General features: G+C 46.5%; 1 protein-coding gene across 3 annotated transcripts in view; it reads right to left on the bottom strand.

Annotated features, from left to right (window-relative positions):
• The window catches only part of RNF217 (ring finger protein 217), a 60,991-nt gene extending 43,514 nt beyond the window's left edge, over positions 1-17,477 (bottom strand). The window contains exon 1 of one of the 3 annotated variants that reach the window (XM_069805168.1): positions 16,649-17,477. In XM_069805168.1, coding sequence (XP_069661269.1) covers positions 16,649-17,284 — 636 coding nt within the window. In that variant the 5' untranslated portion in view covers positions 17,285-17,477. The remainder of the gene's footprint in view (positions 1-16,648) is intronic. The other 2 variants (XM_069805167.1, XM_069805166.1) reach the window with 2 other exon arrangements.
• Positions 17,478-19,457: the final 1,980 nt, after the last annotated feature.

The following is a 19,457-nucleotide window of genomic DNA, read 5'->3' as shown; positions in this document are numbered from 1 at the left end:
ATCAGCAGAAACTGCTCAAGAGATCTAACCAGAGAAGTGGAACAAAAAAAAAAAAAAAAAAAAAGAAAGTGGAGGGAAAAGCCCACGAGAAGAGACCAGGATTGTTTTATTTAACCGCCACTAAGATGGGAGCATCACAATTCTGCCTATATTCCAGGCGTATTACAATTTCCTGAAGCATGCAGACTCAGAAGGAAACTAATAGCAAGAGTCCAAACATAAAAACCCAAAAGGAAACATGAGAGGAGAAAGGAAGCTATGTATATATTTCCTCTTTCATGGAATGATCTGTAATTTAGCTTCAGTATGAAGGTTTAATTATCATCATAGATTTTTGTATTGTTAGAGTAGTCAGTGTAATTTGATACAGTATTTACAGGTTCAAGAAAATTTCAACAATTAGGTACTGCTTCCCCGAATTTACAGGTTTTGAGCAACAAAGCATTTTTAGAATTTTACAAGTTTGCAACTAGTTTCAGATGAAACCATACCAAAACCCACCATCTCTTCCCCCCAAAGTTGAGGCAAAACTCATTTTTAAGGTAGTTTAAACTGGAGTTACAAGTAGGCATAATTCCAAGGTTTTTCCACTGTAGTCACTATAGGACAGCTAAGACTGATCAGCTATCCTAATGCTGTATTTTTCCAGCTTAAAAAAAAAAAAAAAAGCTATGAGCAATTTCTTGTTTGCTTGGGTTTACGACATGTAGTATTACCACAATTAATAGATCTGTTTTACAACCCAAGACATGATATATGCAGATAACTTCTCTAAATCCTAAACCCCCAGAAATGTAATTTCTGAAACATGAATAAGTGGTCAAAGCAATAGTTTGCTAAATCAATACTAAATTTCCTACCGCCATTTGATGTGTTCTCTAAACTGGGTACTGACAGCCGCTCTTTTTTAAATAAAGCCCATTTTCTTTCTGGTCTTATTAGTGCAGCCCTACCTGCCCAGCTGTATTAGTCACATCCTGCACGAGCACTTCAACACCTTCATGGAATCAAAACTCCTCTTACTACCTCCAACACAGTACACATGTTTAACTGAAACATAAAAGCTGCAGTTGAGCAAACCTGTCCCATCACACCTAAGGGTGTCACCTGCAGAACACTGGATAAGAACTCTGCTGCTTCAGAGAAAGACTAACTCCTTTTCCCAATGCCGTCCCACCCCCAACCAAATTATGTTCAAAGAGAAAGAGAGAGGGAAAAAAAGGAGGAAAAGCAGACAAATGAAGTCTTAATCTCATGGTTACTCCACCCTCTTCTCCTCACTTCTAGAGCTTGAGAGACAGGCAAGAAAAGGGAGAACCGAATCAGTAACTCTTCTGCTACTTGCAGGGAGGGGGGTGTCTTCAAAACACTTTTTGTAATGATCAATGCAACGGTAAGATAATCTTCTGTTACAGGCATTTATGATTTTATAGTTCCAAATTTTGCAACTGCTCCACTTTACCACCAAAAATATCTGTACAATAGAACCACAAGGCTATCGAGCTTGATCTTCAAAATCAGCATGCTGAAATCACAAGTAAGAGTAACATAGGCTAGTCCAGAACTTCTCGAAGCCACAAATAACAATGCTTCCCATGAGCCTGCAGTAGGGGGGGGGGAGAAAAAAAAAAAGCAGCTGTAATTTCAGTGCTGTGAAGATAGTTGAGGCCCCCCTCCAGAGGTGTACAGGGATAGCAAGGAACAGCAAACAGCTTCTTAAGCCAGCTGTAATTGATGTGTCATGAAGGTTCAGCCTTGGCTTAAGTGTCTTAGTTTAACACTACAGAGTGACACTACCAGTGCAAAGTGTTGCCAGCTCTCAGAGAAATCTGCTATGTGGATCATACTTGCTCAAAAGCAGATGGACAGACAAAAGGACAGGACATCCGATTACAAAGATCCTCCCGCAAGGAAGTCTTTCTCTGATGGTCAATTCTACATTGTCAGGAAGAAAAACAAGACGAACGCTCCCAGCAATACGACAGAAATAAGACGAGTCCATGACTGAGTAACAAGTCCTTCCCTCAAAGTCACAGAGCACACAACAGATGTTAGATTTCTTCCTGTACAAAACTTTCACTTTAATGGCATTGATGAATAACCTATAACGTGTCCAAGTTAGTCGTAAGTTGCATAAACCTCTACCTTTTCAGAGCACGACTGCAAATACTGTAAGCAAAAGGATCGCTATTGAAAGGAAATGCCATTTTAAAAAGCTCCTGACAGTGGAAAGGAAGCTCATCCAGGAAAGGGAAGAAGAAAGAGAGCAAAAGTTGGAAGCTGGTGAGAACAGAGGTCACTCTCCAGGATCTTTACAGCACTCATTAGATAAGCATATACCTTTTGAAGAAGCTCAACTTCCTGCCATAAATAAAAGTTTTATAACCCATTCAAAATACCTATCAGCCAGCCATTTACTTCATTTCATCTGCCTTTTCTTATTCCTTGGGCAGTACTTCTGCATTTTTCAAGTGTCTCAATAGACTGTTACGCGAGATACACTATTATTTTATATATTCCAGATATAGTTCTCATCAGTTTTTCTATCATAGCTTCATATATGAAGTAATCCATTAAAAAAAAAATCACACACCTTTCAGAAATATTTTTAATGTTTCAATGCCTGTTGGTGTCAGCATATATCAGTCTTCATGTTTGTGTAAGGTTTGTTCAAATCCAGAAGTAGGCTTGTCATGATCAGATTAGCACCTGATACCGATTTCAGAGCCCAAAATTAAATCAATTGGTGCTTCCATGAAACCCACCTTCCCCGTCAAATTTCACTGGTGAACTCAGAGACACTACGTGAAAGTAAAACCCTGCAGGAGACCAGTTTAGCCTGGTACAAATCTATCTTAACAAGAATTGAATAAAAATGTTCTTTAATGCTACACAGTCTTCAAAGGTGCAAGCACGTGCAGGACATTAAAGACGCAAGACACATGTGCTTGGCTACCCAGCCTCTACCTCTGTGCAAGATTTGTTGATTTTCCCTGTGGATCTGGCTTCTGCATATAGAAGCTACAAAGAGCACAACAACTTCAGTAAGTTCATTCAGGCAGCTTGCAGGTATATTTTGTGATGAACACAGAAACTCAGCATTTATTGCATCTCAGCAGCAAAGCCTTTGCTATGTACACCAGGCCAGGCACAGAGTGAGGATGGATTTCACTGGAATCCCCAATAAATCACCTTGCAACCACCTTAAGCTACCAGAAGACTACCTGGCAGCCAACATAAGTACTTTAAAGGATGCTAAAATCCTTCCACAGAACTTGTCAGATATTGGTATCAAAAACTGGAAGGAAAAAAACAACTTAGAATAAGACATCAGGAGCTAAATCCAGAATGATGATACCATACCCTGTCAAGCGAAGCATACAGCTAAACTAAAGACTAACAGAAAGAAGTTCAACAACAACCAGCTACCACCTTCCAGTAATTTACAGCACATTCACCCAGCTGGTAACTGTAGTTTCACAAAAAAAAAAAGTAAATTCAAAACAAATGCCACACCCAAACCACCCAATTTCAGACATTGTTTTTCAATGTTACATAGCTTTTCTTTGGTACCTTAACCACCTGTTCTGTTCATTGTTTTCACATAAAAACAATCTGTGGAAACTAAAACAAACAATCATTTGTCTTTGCTAATTGTTCTTTCTTTCATAAGTTTCTTTATACAACAACCTGCATGAATTCCCTTGGAGAGTTATTTCACAAAGGCGTCCTCTATAGCCTAGGTCAACTCAGGTAATGGCAATGCAGCCTCTCCTCTGGCAGCGGAGGGAGGGAACCTCTTGGAAATTGCTCGGATTCAGCCATATCAGTCTAACCAAAAACAGTCGCAAAAACACAGTTTTGAAATTTATTTAAGCACCATTTCTCCCAAAACCAGTGCAAAACATTTGACTTCAGATGCCTTACAGACCAAAAAATGCCAGACACAAAGCATGGTTTGAAGTGCACTGCTTGCAGGTACATGTTGGGCATTAGAAAATCCTTTCCTGTTCTCAACGGTTAAAAGCAGCAACACCAGACAATAAAACTCTTCTAGCGTTTCCACAAGCTTCTCAACAGAGGGCACTCGGAGAAGCACAGGTGGCCTTCCCATCCAACAGGGCCAAATTCAGCGCCAAATGGTGCCACATAGCGAGTCCTTTTTGACAGCATCGAAGGTGCTGGCTTTGAGAACCGCTCAGATACTGTGCCCTTCTTCCCAAATTCAGAGACTGGAAGGGCTCTCCCAAGTCCCTCCCTTCTATCCCAAATACACAGGCTCACACTGATTTCTAGCCTAACTTCATTCTTTGCAATTTTTATATTTTGTGTTGTGCCAAAACTTCTTTAGAAGTGCCTACCCAACTTACCTCTTCTTGCATTTAGAGAGAGCAGTCGTTTCTCCTCCCAGTTCTCCTTATGCTAAAAGAAACAGTTCTGCATCTGTGCAACAGCACTTTTCTCCTTGCAGTCCTTCCTGGTTCCTGCCATTTTTCTTAAACCCTGGTGCCCAAGATTCCAAATAAAGCTTCACCACATAAAACAGCCTCATCGCTCTCCTCTCTCTACCACATCCTCAAACTGCATTCACCTTTTCAGTAGTTCCATCTTTATTAGCTCCTCACATCATCTGTCGTCATTAACCCAGATATGCTGCCTCCTATGGTCGGGCGAGTTCCTACTTGAAAAATGAAAATCATCAAAAATGCTCTTCCTTGCTCTTTCTTTTCACCATAAGGACCAATAAAACAAAATTCTCCTAGATCAAAACTTGATACAGAAGCTAAATGGTAAGCTAGTTATCAGCAAACTTACCATCTGGTGCCAGTTCATTACTGAGGCAAGGAGAGGGGACCCTCTCTTTGTCTCCTCCCCTTCTCCCAAACAAACCCAAACAAGCATCTCAATGCTTCTCACTAGGAAACGTGCTTCTAGCTTGTGAAAGCTGTAAACAGCCCATTCATGCCAATGCACATGCTAGAAGTGTGGATTACATACAGCTTAAAAAAATTCTATTTCACTGTAAAAATAGGCTTAACATTTTTATGGGTCAAAAGCAGTACACCTACAGAAACATAAAAAGTCAATTAGAGTGGAAAAGAATATACTGGAATAGTAATGAATTGATTTTGGTTGTTTTCTTCAAAACAAGTTGGGGTTTTTTTTGTATTTGTACCAAGAGACTCCATGACCAAGCTCAAAGAGACCCTTCACCAGCAAAGATCTCAAGATGATGCATACCAGTTCTTCCATGACAGTGCTGTACTTTATTCTGGTGTGCATTTTTAAATAACATCATATTTAGTAACAGTCTTCAGACATTTTGCCTTTACAGAAAAACAAACACTACCACCACCGCCCTCCCCCCCAAACCCCAAATCACAACCCACACAATAAAAAACAAAAATCCTTCTATCATTTTGAGCTCTGCATCTTTTCACTTGTTATTCAAACAGATAAGGAGCAACAAGGAACGTCTTTTGAGAGCTCTCCGGTGCAGGAAAAATTTCTCTCAAGAAAATAATGATCATACTTGGCACTGCTTGGCTGCAGCAAACTAAAGCTCTTGAAACAAGCAAGATCAAAAAAAGAGGTTCCTCATCTGCAAGAATATTCACATGAAAAACTTCACTTGTAAAACTGCCTTAGGAATAATCTGTTCTATGTTATAAAACACTTGGGGATGCTTTAAAATTCCAGCTAGGTGAGAGTTTCTTATTTAATGATGCCACAGGCAGCAGAGACAGGACTAGTGGGTATCAGCCTGGGCTGAACTGGGAACCTCAGCGCTGCAAGCGGCTCACAGAAACGCTCCGGACCGTGCCACCACGCCGGTCCAAGAGCTGCGGGTGCAGATGCACCTTCGGGTGCTGGACAAGCCGTGACTTCTGTCCGGATTGTGAAAGAGGAAACAATGCAGCAACAGGACCAAATTGCACGTTTGATTTCATCAGGCTCCAATGAAAACTTCCACGTGCCGTCATCTTGAACACGTTCTGTCCCCTTTCCTCGCGCTGCCTTTTCAATCATTTTGTTCTGACAGGCCATCACAGTTGCCAAAATAAATGGCCCTGCTTAGCCATGGACACTTTATTCAGTACCACCTTGTGGTGGAATAAACATTTGCACGCTGTCCATGAGACAATTAGGAACTGGATAAGACAGGGGGGAAAAAAAAAAAGAAGCAAAAAAATGCTTGTGAAAGGTTACTTTTAAACCAGACTGGTTTTTTTTCTGCTGGTGGATCAGATGATGCAAAAATGGTAGGTAACAAGCTGCAGGCTGGGGTGAGCAGCACTGCTAGCTAAAATGACAGTAGACTTTCAGCTTTAGACCAGGTCTGCTTTTCTTGATATAGTAAGAGAAAGAGTGAGATCCAGAACTCATTTTAGATCCTTAATTTACCAGAAGCGATGGCTTGGCCTTGTCTGACTACCTGTCTTGGCTTGAGTGAGGTCCTCATGAAGCATTACACCCTGGGACACTTCAGCCAGGATTTGCTGAGTTACTCTCATAAAAAGAATGACTAATCAAGCCTTCACACGAAATAGCTACTTCACTGAGGCAAAAGCACTCAGCAATGTCCATCAGTAATAGTCACAACTCACTGAAAGGAAGGTTTAAATCTTAGAGGCTGGGAAGATGCTAGTAATTTAAAATAAAGTTACAACTCCAGATAATGCCTGGAAAGAATGGGCATCTTCAGAAGTTTGAAAATTACTCTTTAAGCGTTACTGAGAAATACAACAGAAGCAAGGCTGAATCTAATTTCCATTTTAAAAATGGGTGTAAAATTCTGAGGTTGCTTAATTTCTACTGCCCCTGTGTAAGGAAAATGGGGACCACAGATATGTGCATACTTTGAAATATCCAGATCTTAATAATGTATTTCACTTCAGCCTCTCCGAGGTCTAAGTGGCCATGTATATGTCAATACCCTTAAGTATCCAACAGCAACAACATTTAGACAGAACTCCAGTGTTTTACAACTGACTTTCTGCCTTAATCCGAGCAGGATTAGCTCACCACAATAAAATATACTAACACCACCACAATTCTGCCTGGGATGCCAACATCTACATTTTGCGGTTGGTATGCAAGACTCGGCACCTAAATAAGATGGGGCACGTTTGCTCTTTTGTGGATCCGTCCATTCCGAAAAACTTTTAAGTTGCACATTCTTTCCCCTTTTTAAGCTGCACGCTAATACCGTAAAGTTAACTAAGCAGAGTTTCCAAGCTATTGCATAACTGAGCTGCCTGTGCACTTGAAAAAGCACTGAGCAGTTCACATACTTGCTTCCGTAAGGTCTCTAAAGGAGTACTTAGAAGCAGACTAATTATACCTGGCACTGCACAGGTGTGCTGGAATGAAAAGGCACAAGGTGCCCTCTCCCCACAGCGCACTCACACAGCGAGCAGCACTAAAATAGCTGAAAGCTTTAAGAAGCCCTCCCCCACTATTTCTTTGCCCCCATACAGCAGCAATAGTACCAACAATAGTGAAGCACTTCTTTTTGCTTGTTCAGGAAAGCGGCACCTCTCACGGCATCTCTGAATGGTGTCACAGACGGCACGCTGCACCCACCTATTCCACCCCCTCTGCTGCCTATGGGGTATAAAAGTCTTCCAGCAGTCCAGTAAAACACTAGCCCGTTTATTTTCCTGGAAGTTCTATACTTTAAACTGTGTTTAAAATCCATTACTTTTTTTTTTGCCCCGTTTTTAAGGTTAGATTTATTTCCTGCCCGCCCCTACCCAATAGCAAACCAGAAATAGAGCTAGTCCCACTTCCCTTTCTGGCTACCAACTACCAGAGTAACTGGCCAGTATTCAGCTGCAGGTTTAAACAGAGGCCAAAGATCCACCTTATACACGGAGGCCACCAGTCCTCATGATTCCCTTTTGTTTTATGAAAGCTTACCCTAAGCAAGCCCGCCTTCTGGGGCAAACCGATTCTGACAAAACCATCAAGCTCTTCCCACCCTGGCAATCTTCTTCTCGCTCTTCTTCCTTCCTTGCATTGTGTGAGCAACCCCACAGAGCCACATCACCGCTGAAACAGTTTGGATAGGACTTCCCTTTCCTACAACCTAAAGGGACGGGGTCACTCAGATCCCCATCCTACACCCCCGAGGTGATACACCACCATTCCTACGAGATCAGGGAGCCAAATCAATTAAACTAGAGAGGCAACCGCCTTTGCTGCCATTCATATCATGGCAGTGGTAGAAAAGAATACACAATGGCATCGGCATGACTACGCTTGAGAAAGCTAAACTTTGCCCCTTCTATTTTCCACTACAATATCCAATACAGTTTGTACTGTACTTATTAAAAACACCACTGGGGGGGGGGGGGGGAAGTCCACAGAAGGGGAAAGGTACTTTTAGTATTTTTTCAATCTGATACTCCTTATAAAAGAGACATTTGCAGTTTTAGAAGTGCACTACAGTCTGCTAGCAAGCTGGTAAGGAGAAGGAAGTAGGATACCTTTAAAAATGTCTTTATTTCTTTTCATGAAATTGTAATCTAGGAAGCACACGGCCTTTCTCACAGTTACCTAAATAAACTGGAGCAACCATACATGCCAACAAGCTTGTCAATGAAAATATACACCGATCTGAAAGTGAAGCAGCGAGGTAGCTACTACAGTAAATGTGGACTCTTAGCCATTGCAGGTTCAGTTCCAAATCTGGCTTAAACTACTGTTAAACTTCAGACCTTCTGCACTGAAATCCATACAGTTTTCTTCTCTATGAGTAAAGTCTTGCATTTGTTTTTCATCCTATTTTTTTCCTATTTCACTTGCATTAAGCAACTGCTCTCACAAGGCTTATTTACCTATACAATAAATGTATGTGTGCCATAGCAGAAAAACATACATTTAAGAACTGGCTATTCAAAAGGAATGCTGTTATTTTTATGTTCACATTAACTTCCAAATAAAATTCATTTCTCTGCCTTACCAAAAATTTTTCAAGTACTTAAAAATGGACTCAAAGTTTAATGGCCTCTTCACCACTGGACAAATTTGTCACTTTTCTATACTAGAAAATGTCATAGGTACTTGGCTAATAAAATCCTATAGACAAGGAGGGGTTTTTTTTAAAATATAATTTGTAAAGAAAGTATTAAAAAAAAAAGGCAAGAGAAACGTTAAGTGCAAGCAGCTAAAGCATACTGGAAGACAGATAAACCAGCGTAACTGGGTGGGTAAGTAATGCCTTTCTTCACCAGTCTAAATTCTTTTGAAGAAATTACATCCCTTAGAACTCTTAATCATTTTGACAATGTACTTACATCCTGGCCATGTAAGATACGTACTTTCCTCGAGCCTGGCTGGTTTAGACAGCAGGAAGCAAGATATTTGTACAAGAAGAAGAGAGGAATGAAGGGCCAAGAGGCCCCAGAGCAGCTGGAAGAACAGTTGTTCTGGGTGGAGAAACGGAGGAACGGGCAGACAGAGGTGAGCTGAAGGCCTTCCCAGCCTCCATTTAACTCCTTCATTTCTCTCTGTTGGGGCAATTCAACCCTCGACAGTTCAGTTTTCAACTCTTTTCACTTTAAAATCCCTGGGCTGAGTCCATACCTGTGCCCGGAGGTCAGCCTGCCCGTGGTCCCCGACGCCAACACCACCGACAGACTGGCAAGGTGCAACGTGCTGGCTACGGGAGGCAGCTGACAAGGAAGGCTTCTGCTTCACAGAAATTCTGCGTTTTCAAAATTAGATTTCAACCCAAGCTAAAACAAAACCAGTTCTCCTTCATCTCCCACTGCAATGTCACGTTCGTAGGAAGTCTTTAACCTTCAAAATCAGCTTTACTATCAACACCAGCGAATTCACGGCACTGCTGTAGGACTCGCCATTTACCATCACCCCTTGCTACCATTCTCAACAATTTCATGACACCATTTATCCTCACCCCAGGAATTCAGGCTTTCCCCCCATTAGCAAAACCCTTCCTGCAACTGTTCAAAGGCGACACCACCTTTTCTATGCCCGACATCTCTGATCCTACAGATCAGAGTTGTAATGGAAATCTTACCTGTAAGAAGAACAGCCACTCTTTTTCCCCCTTCATAACAGCATGGCTAAGAAATGATGGCCACATATTCCAGCTCTACATCTGGCAAAGACTTATCCAAACAAGAGGAAGTCATAGCTATCCACGTAGAGAAAGCTTGCAGCTACTTCTACACAGTGAACAAACATACCACACTAAGCGGTGGTATGTTGGCAGAGTATCTAGGCCTACACACACTAGGACAACTAGGCAGTATTATCATTCAAGAACATTGCCCAAAACTAGTTTTCTTTAAAAAGCATTTAAAAGTATTTCCAGCAATGCTTGATTTTGTAAAATTTTGTTCCAAACTTAAGTTTTGGCCCAAACTGGATCCATCAACAAGCATTCAAGAGGGACTAAAAGCCAGCTATATGCCTAGTCAACTTTAAAGGCAAATGCCTACAATCTTAAAGGTACTTGGGTGTCATCCTGAACTGTGACAGTAACCCTCGGGCAGCTGGCTACACAGGAGCACTTCGGCACTGGCACTGCATACAACACATCAGAACAGGACAGACTTTCAGAAGCTGTTTGCTGAAAATGACAGTGAAGAGGTTTAGGTGCTCCTGCAGCTTACGGGTTGCTCACAGCTGATGGACCAGGTCTATCTGCCTCCTCCTCCTCCTTCTACTCAGGAGCATAGCCACCTTACAGCGGCTGAAGCGGCTGGTTTGGTTTAGAAAGCCTGTAATCTAGCAGGTAATATATTCTCTTCTCCTCTGCACTTCTCTTCCTCCTTTGGAAACTTCTGCGTTCTTGCAACGTCAGCTGGAGGGTGGCCGCTCACCCTGCTGTCACCTCCTGGTAGCCAGTCTGCAGCCGTCCTAGCAACTCACTCGCTAGTGTTAGAGCACGTTTTTGGATTAATAACCCTTGCAGACACAGAGCTTCTCCCACACTGGATGACACTGGCCCTTCTGAGCTCTGGTTTTACTCAGGGCACAAGCAGCTCATTAACCACCAGATGATTCAGCACTCGGTGCCTACGTTTCTGCTGGCTGGTCTTCATCAGCAACCAGACTACGGCTTTGAAGGTGTATCATTTATATGATACCATCAGACACCTGAAGAGGCACACGGGTGTCAAGTCCCTCGGGCTCCAAACCAGTACTAGTTTTAGGCAACACAGCCTGCTCCTAAATTCTCCTCTTCGCTACGTGGCTTTATAATCACATTCCCCACAGAAATCCTGACTGTAACAGACTGCTGCATTTTTCTCCAGCTCTTTCAGAAAGGGATTGTGCACAGAAAAGGAAGGGGGCAAAAACAAGATCTCAGGTCACAGAGAGAGGAAGACTGGTTAACCGGTCCCAGGCAGAGGGAAGACAATCTCTACATTTCATGCTCAGGAGAGGAGAGCAGGATTTTAGTCCCACCAAAACCAGCGATGCACAAAACGCTGCTGGATGAGACCCCTCCCTGCCCCCAACAATCCAGTCTGATTTACTCATGGCCACTAATCTCATTAGAGTTCCTATAATTAAAGCACCATAATATCTGATCGAGAATATAGTATGCTGTTTAAATTAACTCACCCAAAGTCCTTTAATATAAGAATGACTGATCCAAGAGAATGACAAGATTTACAAAAGAAAGCATCACTAATGAGCATAGGATCAAAACTGGATTATCAAGTTTCCTAATTTGCACGTAGAAAAAGCAGGCATTCAAATCACCAAGGTTTCTATAGAACTTTTACAGCCATTTTATAGGAAAAGTGAAACAAGTATAGATACAATTATATGTATACATATATAGCTTCAAATATTTATTAGAGAACATATTGTACTTTATAGATGTTAGGAAACAGCAAATGTTATTTTGGTCTAGTCAATACTTGCTAAAAAGCAAGGAGCGAGATTGCTGTTCTGAATAGCACTTGTCAGGTTTACAGATTAGGGAGATGAGAAAACACATATAAACCTTAGCCTCTTTACCAATCGGGGATAAGTTAAACATAAAAAACCTAGTTAAACTTTAGGTCTTCTCCCTCTCTTTTTAAATCAAAATTCTTCCCATACCTATTTGTTTATTTTTAAAGAAAATTTCTGAACAAACCCCACCCCCACCCCGGACACATAAATGGACAAAAAGCAAAAGCAGGCGCAAATACTCTCTCTGACTCAGACGTAAAAGCAGCCGGGAGAGGTTAGGAAGTGAATCACTCATTTAGCAAACCTATGTGTGCACAGTTTCTGGAATAACCCGGTCTTGGTGCTGTGTTAAATGGAGAAGAAGATGGGCAGTGAAGGAGATCCGAATGCGATATTACATCTGTGAGATCGAGTGCCCCGATCCTTCCTGCTCCATCCCCAGTTTGTATGCTGGATGCATGAGTGCAGAAGCCCACAGCTCCCAGCCAAAGGGGAAACAGTTCTTCCACCCTTCTGACCCCAAACTCACTTAGCAGATACCTGAGAGCCCATGGAGACAGCCTGCATGGGCACCATGGTCCTGGGAGAGCACTGACATTTCCAACATTCACACTCTTCAGCCTCATCCATTTTATGTTCATGATTAAGCAGATGCGCTGGTTTTGGCTGGGATAGAGTTAAGTTTCTTCACCCTAGCTGGTATGGGGCTGTGTTTTGGATTTGTGCTGGAAACAGTGTTGATAGCACAGGGATGTTTTCGTTCCTGCTGAGCAGGGCTTACCCAGAGCCAAGGGCTGTTCTGCTCCTCACCCCACCCCACCAGTGAGCAGGCTGGGGGGGCATAAGGGGTTGGAGGGGACACAGCCGGGACAGCTGACCCCGACTGACCCAAGGGACATCCCAGACCATGGGACGTCATGCTCTGTAATATAGAGCTGGGGGAAGAAGAAGGAAGGGGGGGACATTCGGAGTGATGGCGTTTGTCTTCCCAAGTCACCGTTAGGCATGATGGAGCCCTGCTGTCCTGGAGATGGCTGAACACCTGCCTGCCCATGGGAAGCGGTGAATTAATTCCTGGTTTTGCTTTGTTTGCACGTGCAGCTTTTGCTTTACCTATTAAAGTGTCTTTATCTCAGCCCACAAGTTTTCTCACTTTTTCCCTTCCGATTCTCTCCCCCATCCCACTGCGGGGGGGGGAGGGGGGACAAGCGAGCAGCTGCGTGGGGCTTAGTTGCTGGCTGGGGTTAAACCACAACAGCGTAACAACAAACAGCTTTGGGCTGCATTGATTCCTACAGATGGGGCTTGTTGGGACCTGACCCAGGCTCTGTGAGACCCACATCAGGTCCCGAGGTGCAAGAGCCACAACCTCTTTCGTGGTAATCCATCACCCATCCCTACCCCTCCCTCAATTTCTTTGAGTCTGAGAGAATAAAGTCATAGAAATTTTTTTTGTGAATGGTAGATAAATTGGTGGTGGTCAGACCCTGAAGAGCCCTGAGGGGTCTGCAAGTATTAGGCCAGGTGAAAAAAATAGATAAATTGAGGCAGAGGTAAAGTTACGCAATTTACCAAAAGTCAGGCTCCAGATCAGCCTGGGTGCTCCAGGCTCGCCTGCTAAGCTTCTGCTCCAGCCATTAAATCTTTGAAAGGGATTATGCAGCAAGGTGCTGGTGATAAGAAAGACTGGATTTGACCTCTAAGGACCTTCAGATGCGACATTCCTAAATCAATTACCCTCATTCTCCAGCACGCCGGTAACACTGCAAGCAAACTCTGCAGTTGGAGTATTTTCATCTGGATAATCTTCTTTTCAACAATGCCTAAAACATCAGTCGATTTTCTGATCTATAAAGGGCTCCAAGGCAGAACTTTTGATGCTGTTATATGTTTGCATAGAAGAGGGCAGAGTGCATTAGCAGGGTTTTTACTTTACTACTCCATTAAGCATCATTTCAGAAATCACGAAGAAACCACCATCAAGAATCCAGCTTTCTTCGGCAGGGAAACACACACAGACATTAAAGGCGACATGAATTATTTTAAGCCTTATACTTCTGCCAACATACTCCACATTTTCAGCATGAAAGACCACTCCTCCAGAGACTTAGAGTCAGCCAGTGTCCTCTCAAGCAAAGGGCACAGATTGCTACTCCTTGACAAGGAAACCAGATCTAAGCGATGCGTATTGCTGCTTGGGGTTTTGGTGGGTTTTGTTTGTTTTCAATGTCAGGTCTGTTCCTAAATCAAGCTGACTGTATCCAAACTGAAAAATCTGTTAAATTTTTCAAACAGCTTTTCAACATTTACTCCTTTTGAACTTTTGGTAATTTTCTTTTTTTTTTTTTTTTTTTCCTTTGCTACACAAAGTGCTAAGTCTCAAAGATGAAAGGTGACTTTATTTCTATCCTATACTGCCTTCCCACTCATCCCTCCCAGAAATTCCTCTAATGTAACTGACATGGAGAAGCCTTTTCTCTCTCCTCAGGATGAGTCACAGGGTCCTTCCACAGCACATAGGAAAGATACATCACTTCTTGTTCTTTTCAAAAAAGGAAGATAGGGAAAGAACACATTGGACTGCTACTTGAGGGTATTTTGTTTCCTTTTTTTCCTGAACAAATTTATCAAGCAACTAAAATTCTGCCTGGTCGTAACAGCATCTGTAACAACGTGACCACAGAAGTGCCCTGTGAATCTCCCTCCTCAAGATCAGTATCCCTGCTGCTGACATCCCCTCCTCTGCATCTGTATCCCTGCCCCATCTTTTACGTACAGGAGTAAGTACCCATATGGCTATCTGCCAAGCAGACCTTTTGACAGCTGCTGGGATAAGCTTTGCAGAGTGCTCAGCAATAGTAGCGGCTTCCTTGAAGAGGGCATCCCTGCATACGCATCCAACAGCTGGCCAACCTAAACCCACTTCATGGGGCACATACCTGGCTCCCAGGCCAGCCAGCTGTTTCAGCCACCAAGCTGCTGGTTCATCCTTCTGAAGTCCAGCCTAAACTAGGCAGGAGAGTTCTTCAGTATGGCTTTAGCTACTGGATCACGTAACTTCCACCCGATCACTGTAAGCTTCAGGCACCTGCAGAAGCTAGAGAAGAGCACCCTGACATCGCACCGCTTTGCAATTTCCAGCTTCAAAGGAAGACAACATTCTGGCACGTGACCTCAGTGGCAAATACGAAGGTGGCACAAACACGCACTGGCAATACACTCTAAGAACTTACTGAATGCTTCCAGTCCACCACTTAACTACAAACCAAATCACTCTCAGCTCCGTCCATGAAGTCTTGAGAAGGCTTATTAAGTGTTCCTGAATTTTAGCGTTACAGGAGACATACAAAACACAACTCCACTTCTCCCATCCTTCGGTTCCCATGTTAAGCCCTTCCCTGTTATCTAAACATACCAAAGGTGGTCCATAAAAATGCTAGCGAGTTTACCATTAGCCAGAACAAACATTACCAGCACTAGTAAATGCTACGTAGGCTACCAATGCCCAGAAAGGAGCACGTGCTTCACTTCAGCCAGCACGTGGTATTTCCAAGCAGTGAAACGTTCCCTGGTCAGAACAGCCTGATAACTATTTATAGTGTGTGGGGGTAGCTGTAGCCGTCCATCCCGTCCCTATGCACGCAGTCCAGTGGGAGCACAGACTGCCCCTGCACAGCTCCCAGCCCCAACAGGTATAAAAATCCATTCTGCCAGCATGTCTCCACCAAGCACGGCCCAAAAGTTTCTGTTGAATAAAAACACGAAGGTAGTAAGCAAAGGGTTTGTTTGTTTTTCCCACATACCCATACTTCTCCCATTGCTCTTCGGCAGAAACAATGCACAAGTGTTTTGTGATGCTAAAACTAGCTACTAAAAACACTAGGGAAGACAGAGCTTTGCTTTCAAGCTGCTGGTTTCGGTTTGAAACAGCAGTTCTGACAGACAAAACAGCGATGAAGATATAAGCAGCCTATACACGAGTAGCGATCTACCCTGGATGAGCAGCTATCTGCCCCGGCTGGAAAAGTTGTTGTGTTTTGGAGTTTTCCTTTTTCCCCCCAAAGAAGTTTTTGTTTACAGTTTTAACCGCGGTTCTTCACGAACAGTCGCACGGACTCCCCCCCTCCACTATTTTAATCTTACATAATTGGCGTAATACCAAACGCGACGTATTCTCAGAGGAAGAGGCCGCATCGCGGGCGCATCCCCAACGCCCGCACGCGCAAGCGGCGGCACAGGCGTCGAGCGGGGCGAAGCCAGGGGCTGCGGGACGGCGGCCAAAACCCCCCGGCCCCTAACTCCACCAGTCGCCTCAGAGGCGGCTGCTGACGTTCCCAAACGCCGTTCCTTACCGTTCTGTGCGCTCCTCACCGTTCTCTGCGCTCCTCTTTAAAGGAAACCGGTGCCAGCCACGTTAAGAGCGAGAGTTTGAGAATTCAGGGAGAAAACCCTTCCAAAGACGGGAACGAGCGGTCACTGAACCGGCAGCTCGCGGGCGGGCGGCTGCCAAAGGATGGGGAAGAGCTCCCACCCCACCAAAGTTCACCTCGCCAGGCGCTCAAGCCGCGGAGCCGGGCCCGGAGCGACGCTCGAAGCCTCGGGACCCGCGGCGGCACGGTGGGTGGGCTGCAGCTGGGACCCCACAGCCCAGCAGTCCCCGTGTGCCGTGTGTCCCCCCCTCAAAGCACGACGTGCCGGGCCCTACCTGGGAGCTGAGGTACCGCTTGAGGCACTCCTCGCACACCGCCTTCTTGCAGCAGGACAGGGGCTTGATGGGCTTCTCCTCCAGGCACACGCGGCAGCTCAGCACCAGCAGCGGCCCGAACTCCCCCGCCATCAGCCCGGAGAAGGGCTCGGGCAGCAGGTACAGGTCCACCACCTCGACGCTGCCGCCCGCCGACAGCCGGTCTCCGCCCGACGCCATCCCGCGACTCGCCGGGGGCTGCTCCGCGCCTGGGCCGCCGCCGCCGCCGCCACGGGGGGAGGCGAGGGCCGCCGCCGCCGCCGCCGCCGCCCGGTCGTTCTCCACGCAGTAGACGGTGCAGTACAGCGGCCGCCCCGGGGGGTGGCGGTGGCCGTTGCCCCCCTCCGGCCCCGGCCCCTCCTCCGTCAGGGCCGGCGGCTCCTCCGGCCCGGCCGCCTCCTCTTCGTCCTCTCGCCGCTCGGCGTTCGGCGGCGGTTCCCCGCTTCGCCCCGGCCCTGCCTCCCCGCCGTTCGGGACCGCCTCTGGCGGCTCGTCCGAGCCGGGCTCCCGCGGGCTCCCAGCCGGGCTCGGCGGCTCCTCAGCGGCGGCGGCGGCGACCGGCCGCGGGGCGCTCAGCGAGCTCTGCTGCTCCCCCATCGCCGCCCGCCGCCGCCGCCGCTCCTTCCCATCCAGCCGCCTCCCCGGCCCCGCTTCTGCTTCCGGGTCCCGAGCCCCCCGGCCTAGCTCCCCGTGAGGGAACGGCGGCGGGTACCGCTCACCTCAGCCTCGCTCCGCGGGGTCTCGGCCGGAGCCCGGCACCCCCCCCCTCATCCCGGGGAGGACGCAGGGCAGCCGGCCGGCCCCCCCCCGCCTCCACCCCCCGGCCCGGCCCGGCCCACCGCCCGCCCCGCTCTGACGCAGCGCTCCTCGGCCTCGCCCCTCATTCAGCCGTAAACACCGCGGCGGGCACCGGCGTTTTGGTAACGCCGAGCGTCGGCCGGGGGTGAGGTCTGCTGGGCAGGCGGCGAGCCTCCGGTTTAGAAAAAGAAAAACAACAAACCCCCGCCCACACGCGCCCCCAGAGAAGGCAAACCGTCGCCAGCGGAAGCTGTCCCCTCAGAAACAGGCGGCACGGTGGGGTTCAGAAAACAAAAAAAGGCCTGGAACAATTAAAAAAACAAAACCAGGTAGACCCCACAGCGGTCCGACACGCTTTGTGGTGGTTGGGGTACTCGGGGTGAAGGGGATCAAGGGAACGTCCGCGCGTTCTGCTGGGAGGGCCGGCCGGCGCGCCAGTGCTTCTGCTGGAGGACGGTATCTCCGGAGCGGGACGTCTTGTGTGGACGTCGTCACCCCGGGAAGATGTCGTGGAGCTGATCCTGCAGCAACAGAGTAGGTCGTTAAACCCAACGGAGTAGGAGCGAACCCGACCTGACGGTGCGGTTTCCACCCCGAGCTTCGTCTGGAGTGTTCATCAGAAGTTAATCAGTTGCTCCAGCCGGGAGGACGTCGGATGGGGCCAGCCCGGCCCTGCACCCGCGCTGAAGCCTGCCTGAGCTCTGGAAGAGGAGCTGAGCCTCGACAAAAACCACACGGGGAGCCTGCCCTGCCCTGCCGAAGGCTGGAAACGGAGGCACCCCAGGCTCTCTGTGTGGCAACTGGCGATATCTGCCGGCTCGGGGGCTCTTTGGCTTGAAAATGCTGTACTTCTTCCAGACCCAAGCTGACCTAGAAGTTGGTGTCAATGAATTTGCGCAATGTCGTTACCCTGCAGGAAAATCGTATAGAGGAATTTTTTCTTTTAAACAATATGTTTATTTAGCTTTCCTTATTTGAGCCTCTAGACTTTATGCTCCCAAAGCTTACTTTGAAAATACAGTGTGAAACTTCTCGTGAATGAATAAACATCAGAATTTCCTACAACCCTGTCGTTCATTAAAGAAAAAACCTAGAAAGACAACAGCATTGCAAGACCAAGCAATATCGCTCGGCTGTTGATTCAGAAATGCGTGCGCTAAAGCACAACAGGGGAAAAATGGTCCTGGGGAATCCAGGATGGCAATGCTAATCGTGCTCGGCTGGGGGGAAGCGTTAGGCAAACGGGAGATCCAGAATTGCCCGTGCCCTACCAGACTACGGACTGAGGATAGTTAGTTAAGTGGTCTGTGCCCGGCCGTGGATTCTGCCGGTCCAGACGGCGAAGAGTGGGCAGACGTGCTGGCCCCAGCTGCCCACCATGCCCCCCATCCTGCTCTGCTTCTGGCTGGGATGGTGGGACCAGCCCTGGCCGGTGCAGTCCTGCCTGGCAGCCCCTGAGGGGGCCCCGCCATTCCCTGCCACATGGCTCCTTGACATATGCGTGCTTTGTGACAAGTCTTTGCAATATTCTGTATATATTCTCTCAGACGTATTAAAAAAGTATGAAATGATGTAGTAGTAAGACAGAAAGAAATATTGGGCTGAGGTAAACAGAACATGACCTGCTAGTACGTACTGTTTGCCTTTCCCACCATGCCTTCACACAGATTCACATTCAGGCAACCCCAAGGAAGAAGAATTTTCAAAAGAAGACCACCCTAACACCCCACGAGCCCCCAACAATCTCACAAAATAGGATGCTGCGATGCATGGCACTCGCTTATTGCCCAAGGGAGCTGGTGAGAGAAGCAGCGGTCGGGGAGGAATGCTGGTTCTGTTGCTCAGGGCACTGCTGGTGGGTGCCCAGGTCCAGGCAGCCGGAGCCCGTACAGGGCTGAACGCGTGGTTCCCAAACAGGCTGCTCTGCGGCTGACTGACAGCCTACGTGATGTGTCTTAGGCTGGCTGTTGCC

Source organism: Haliaeetus albicilla, chromosome 17 (assembly GCF_947461875.1).
Source record: "Haliaeetus albicilla chromosome 17, bHalAlb1.1, whole genome shotgun sequence".
Classification (NCBI taxonomy): Eukaryota; Metazoa; Chordata; class Aves; order Accipitriformes; family Accipitridae; genus Haliaeetus; species Haliaeetus albicilla.
The sequence above is the reverse complement of the archived record's forward strand: the minus strand, read 5'-3'. Positions and strand labels throughout refer to the sequence as shown.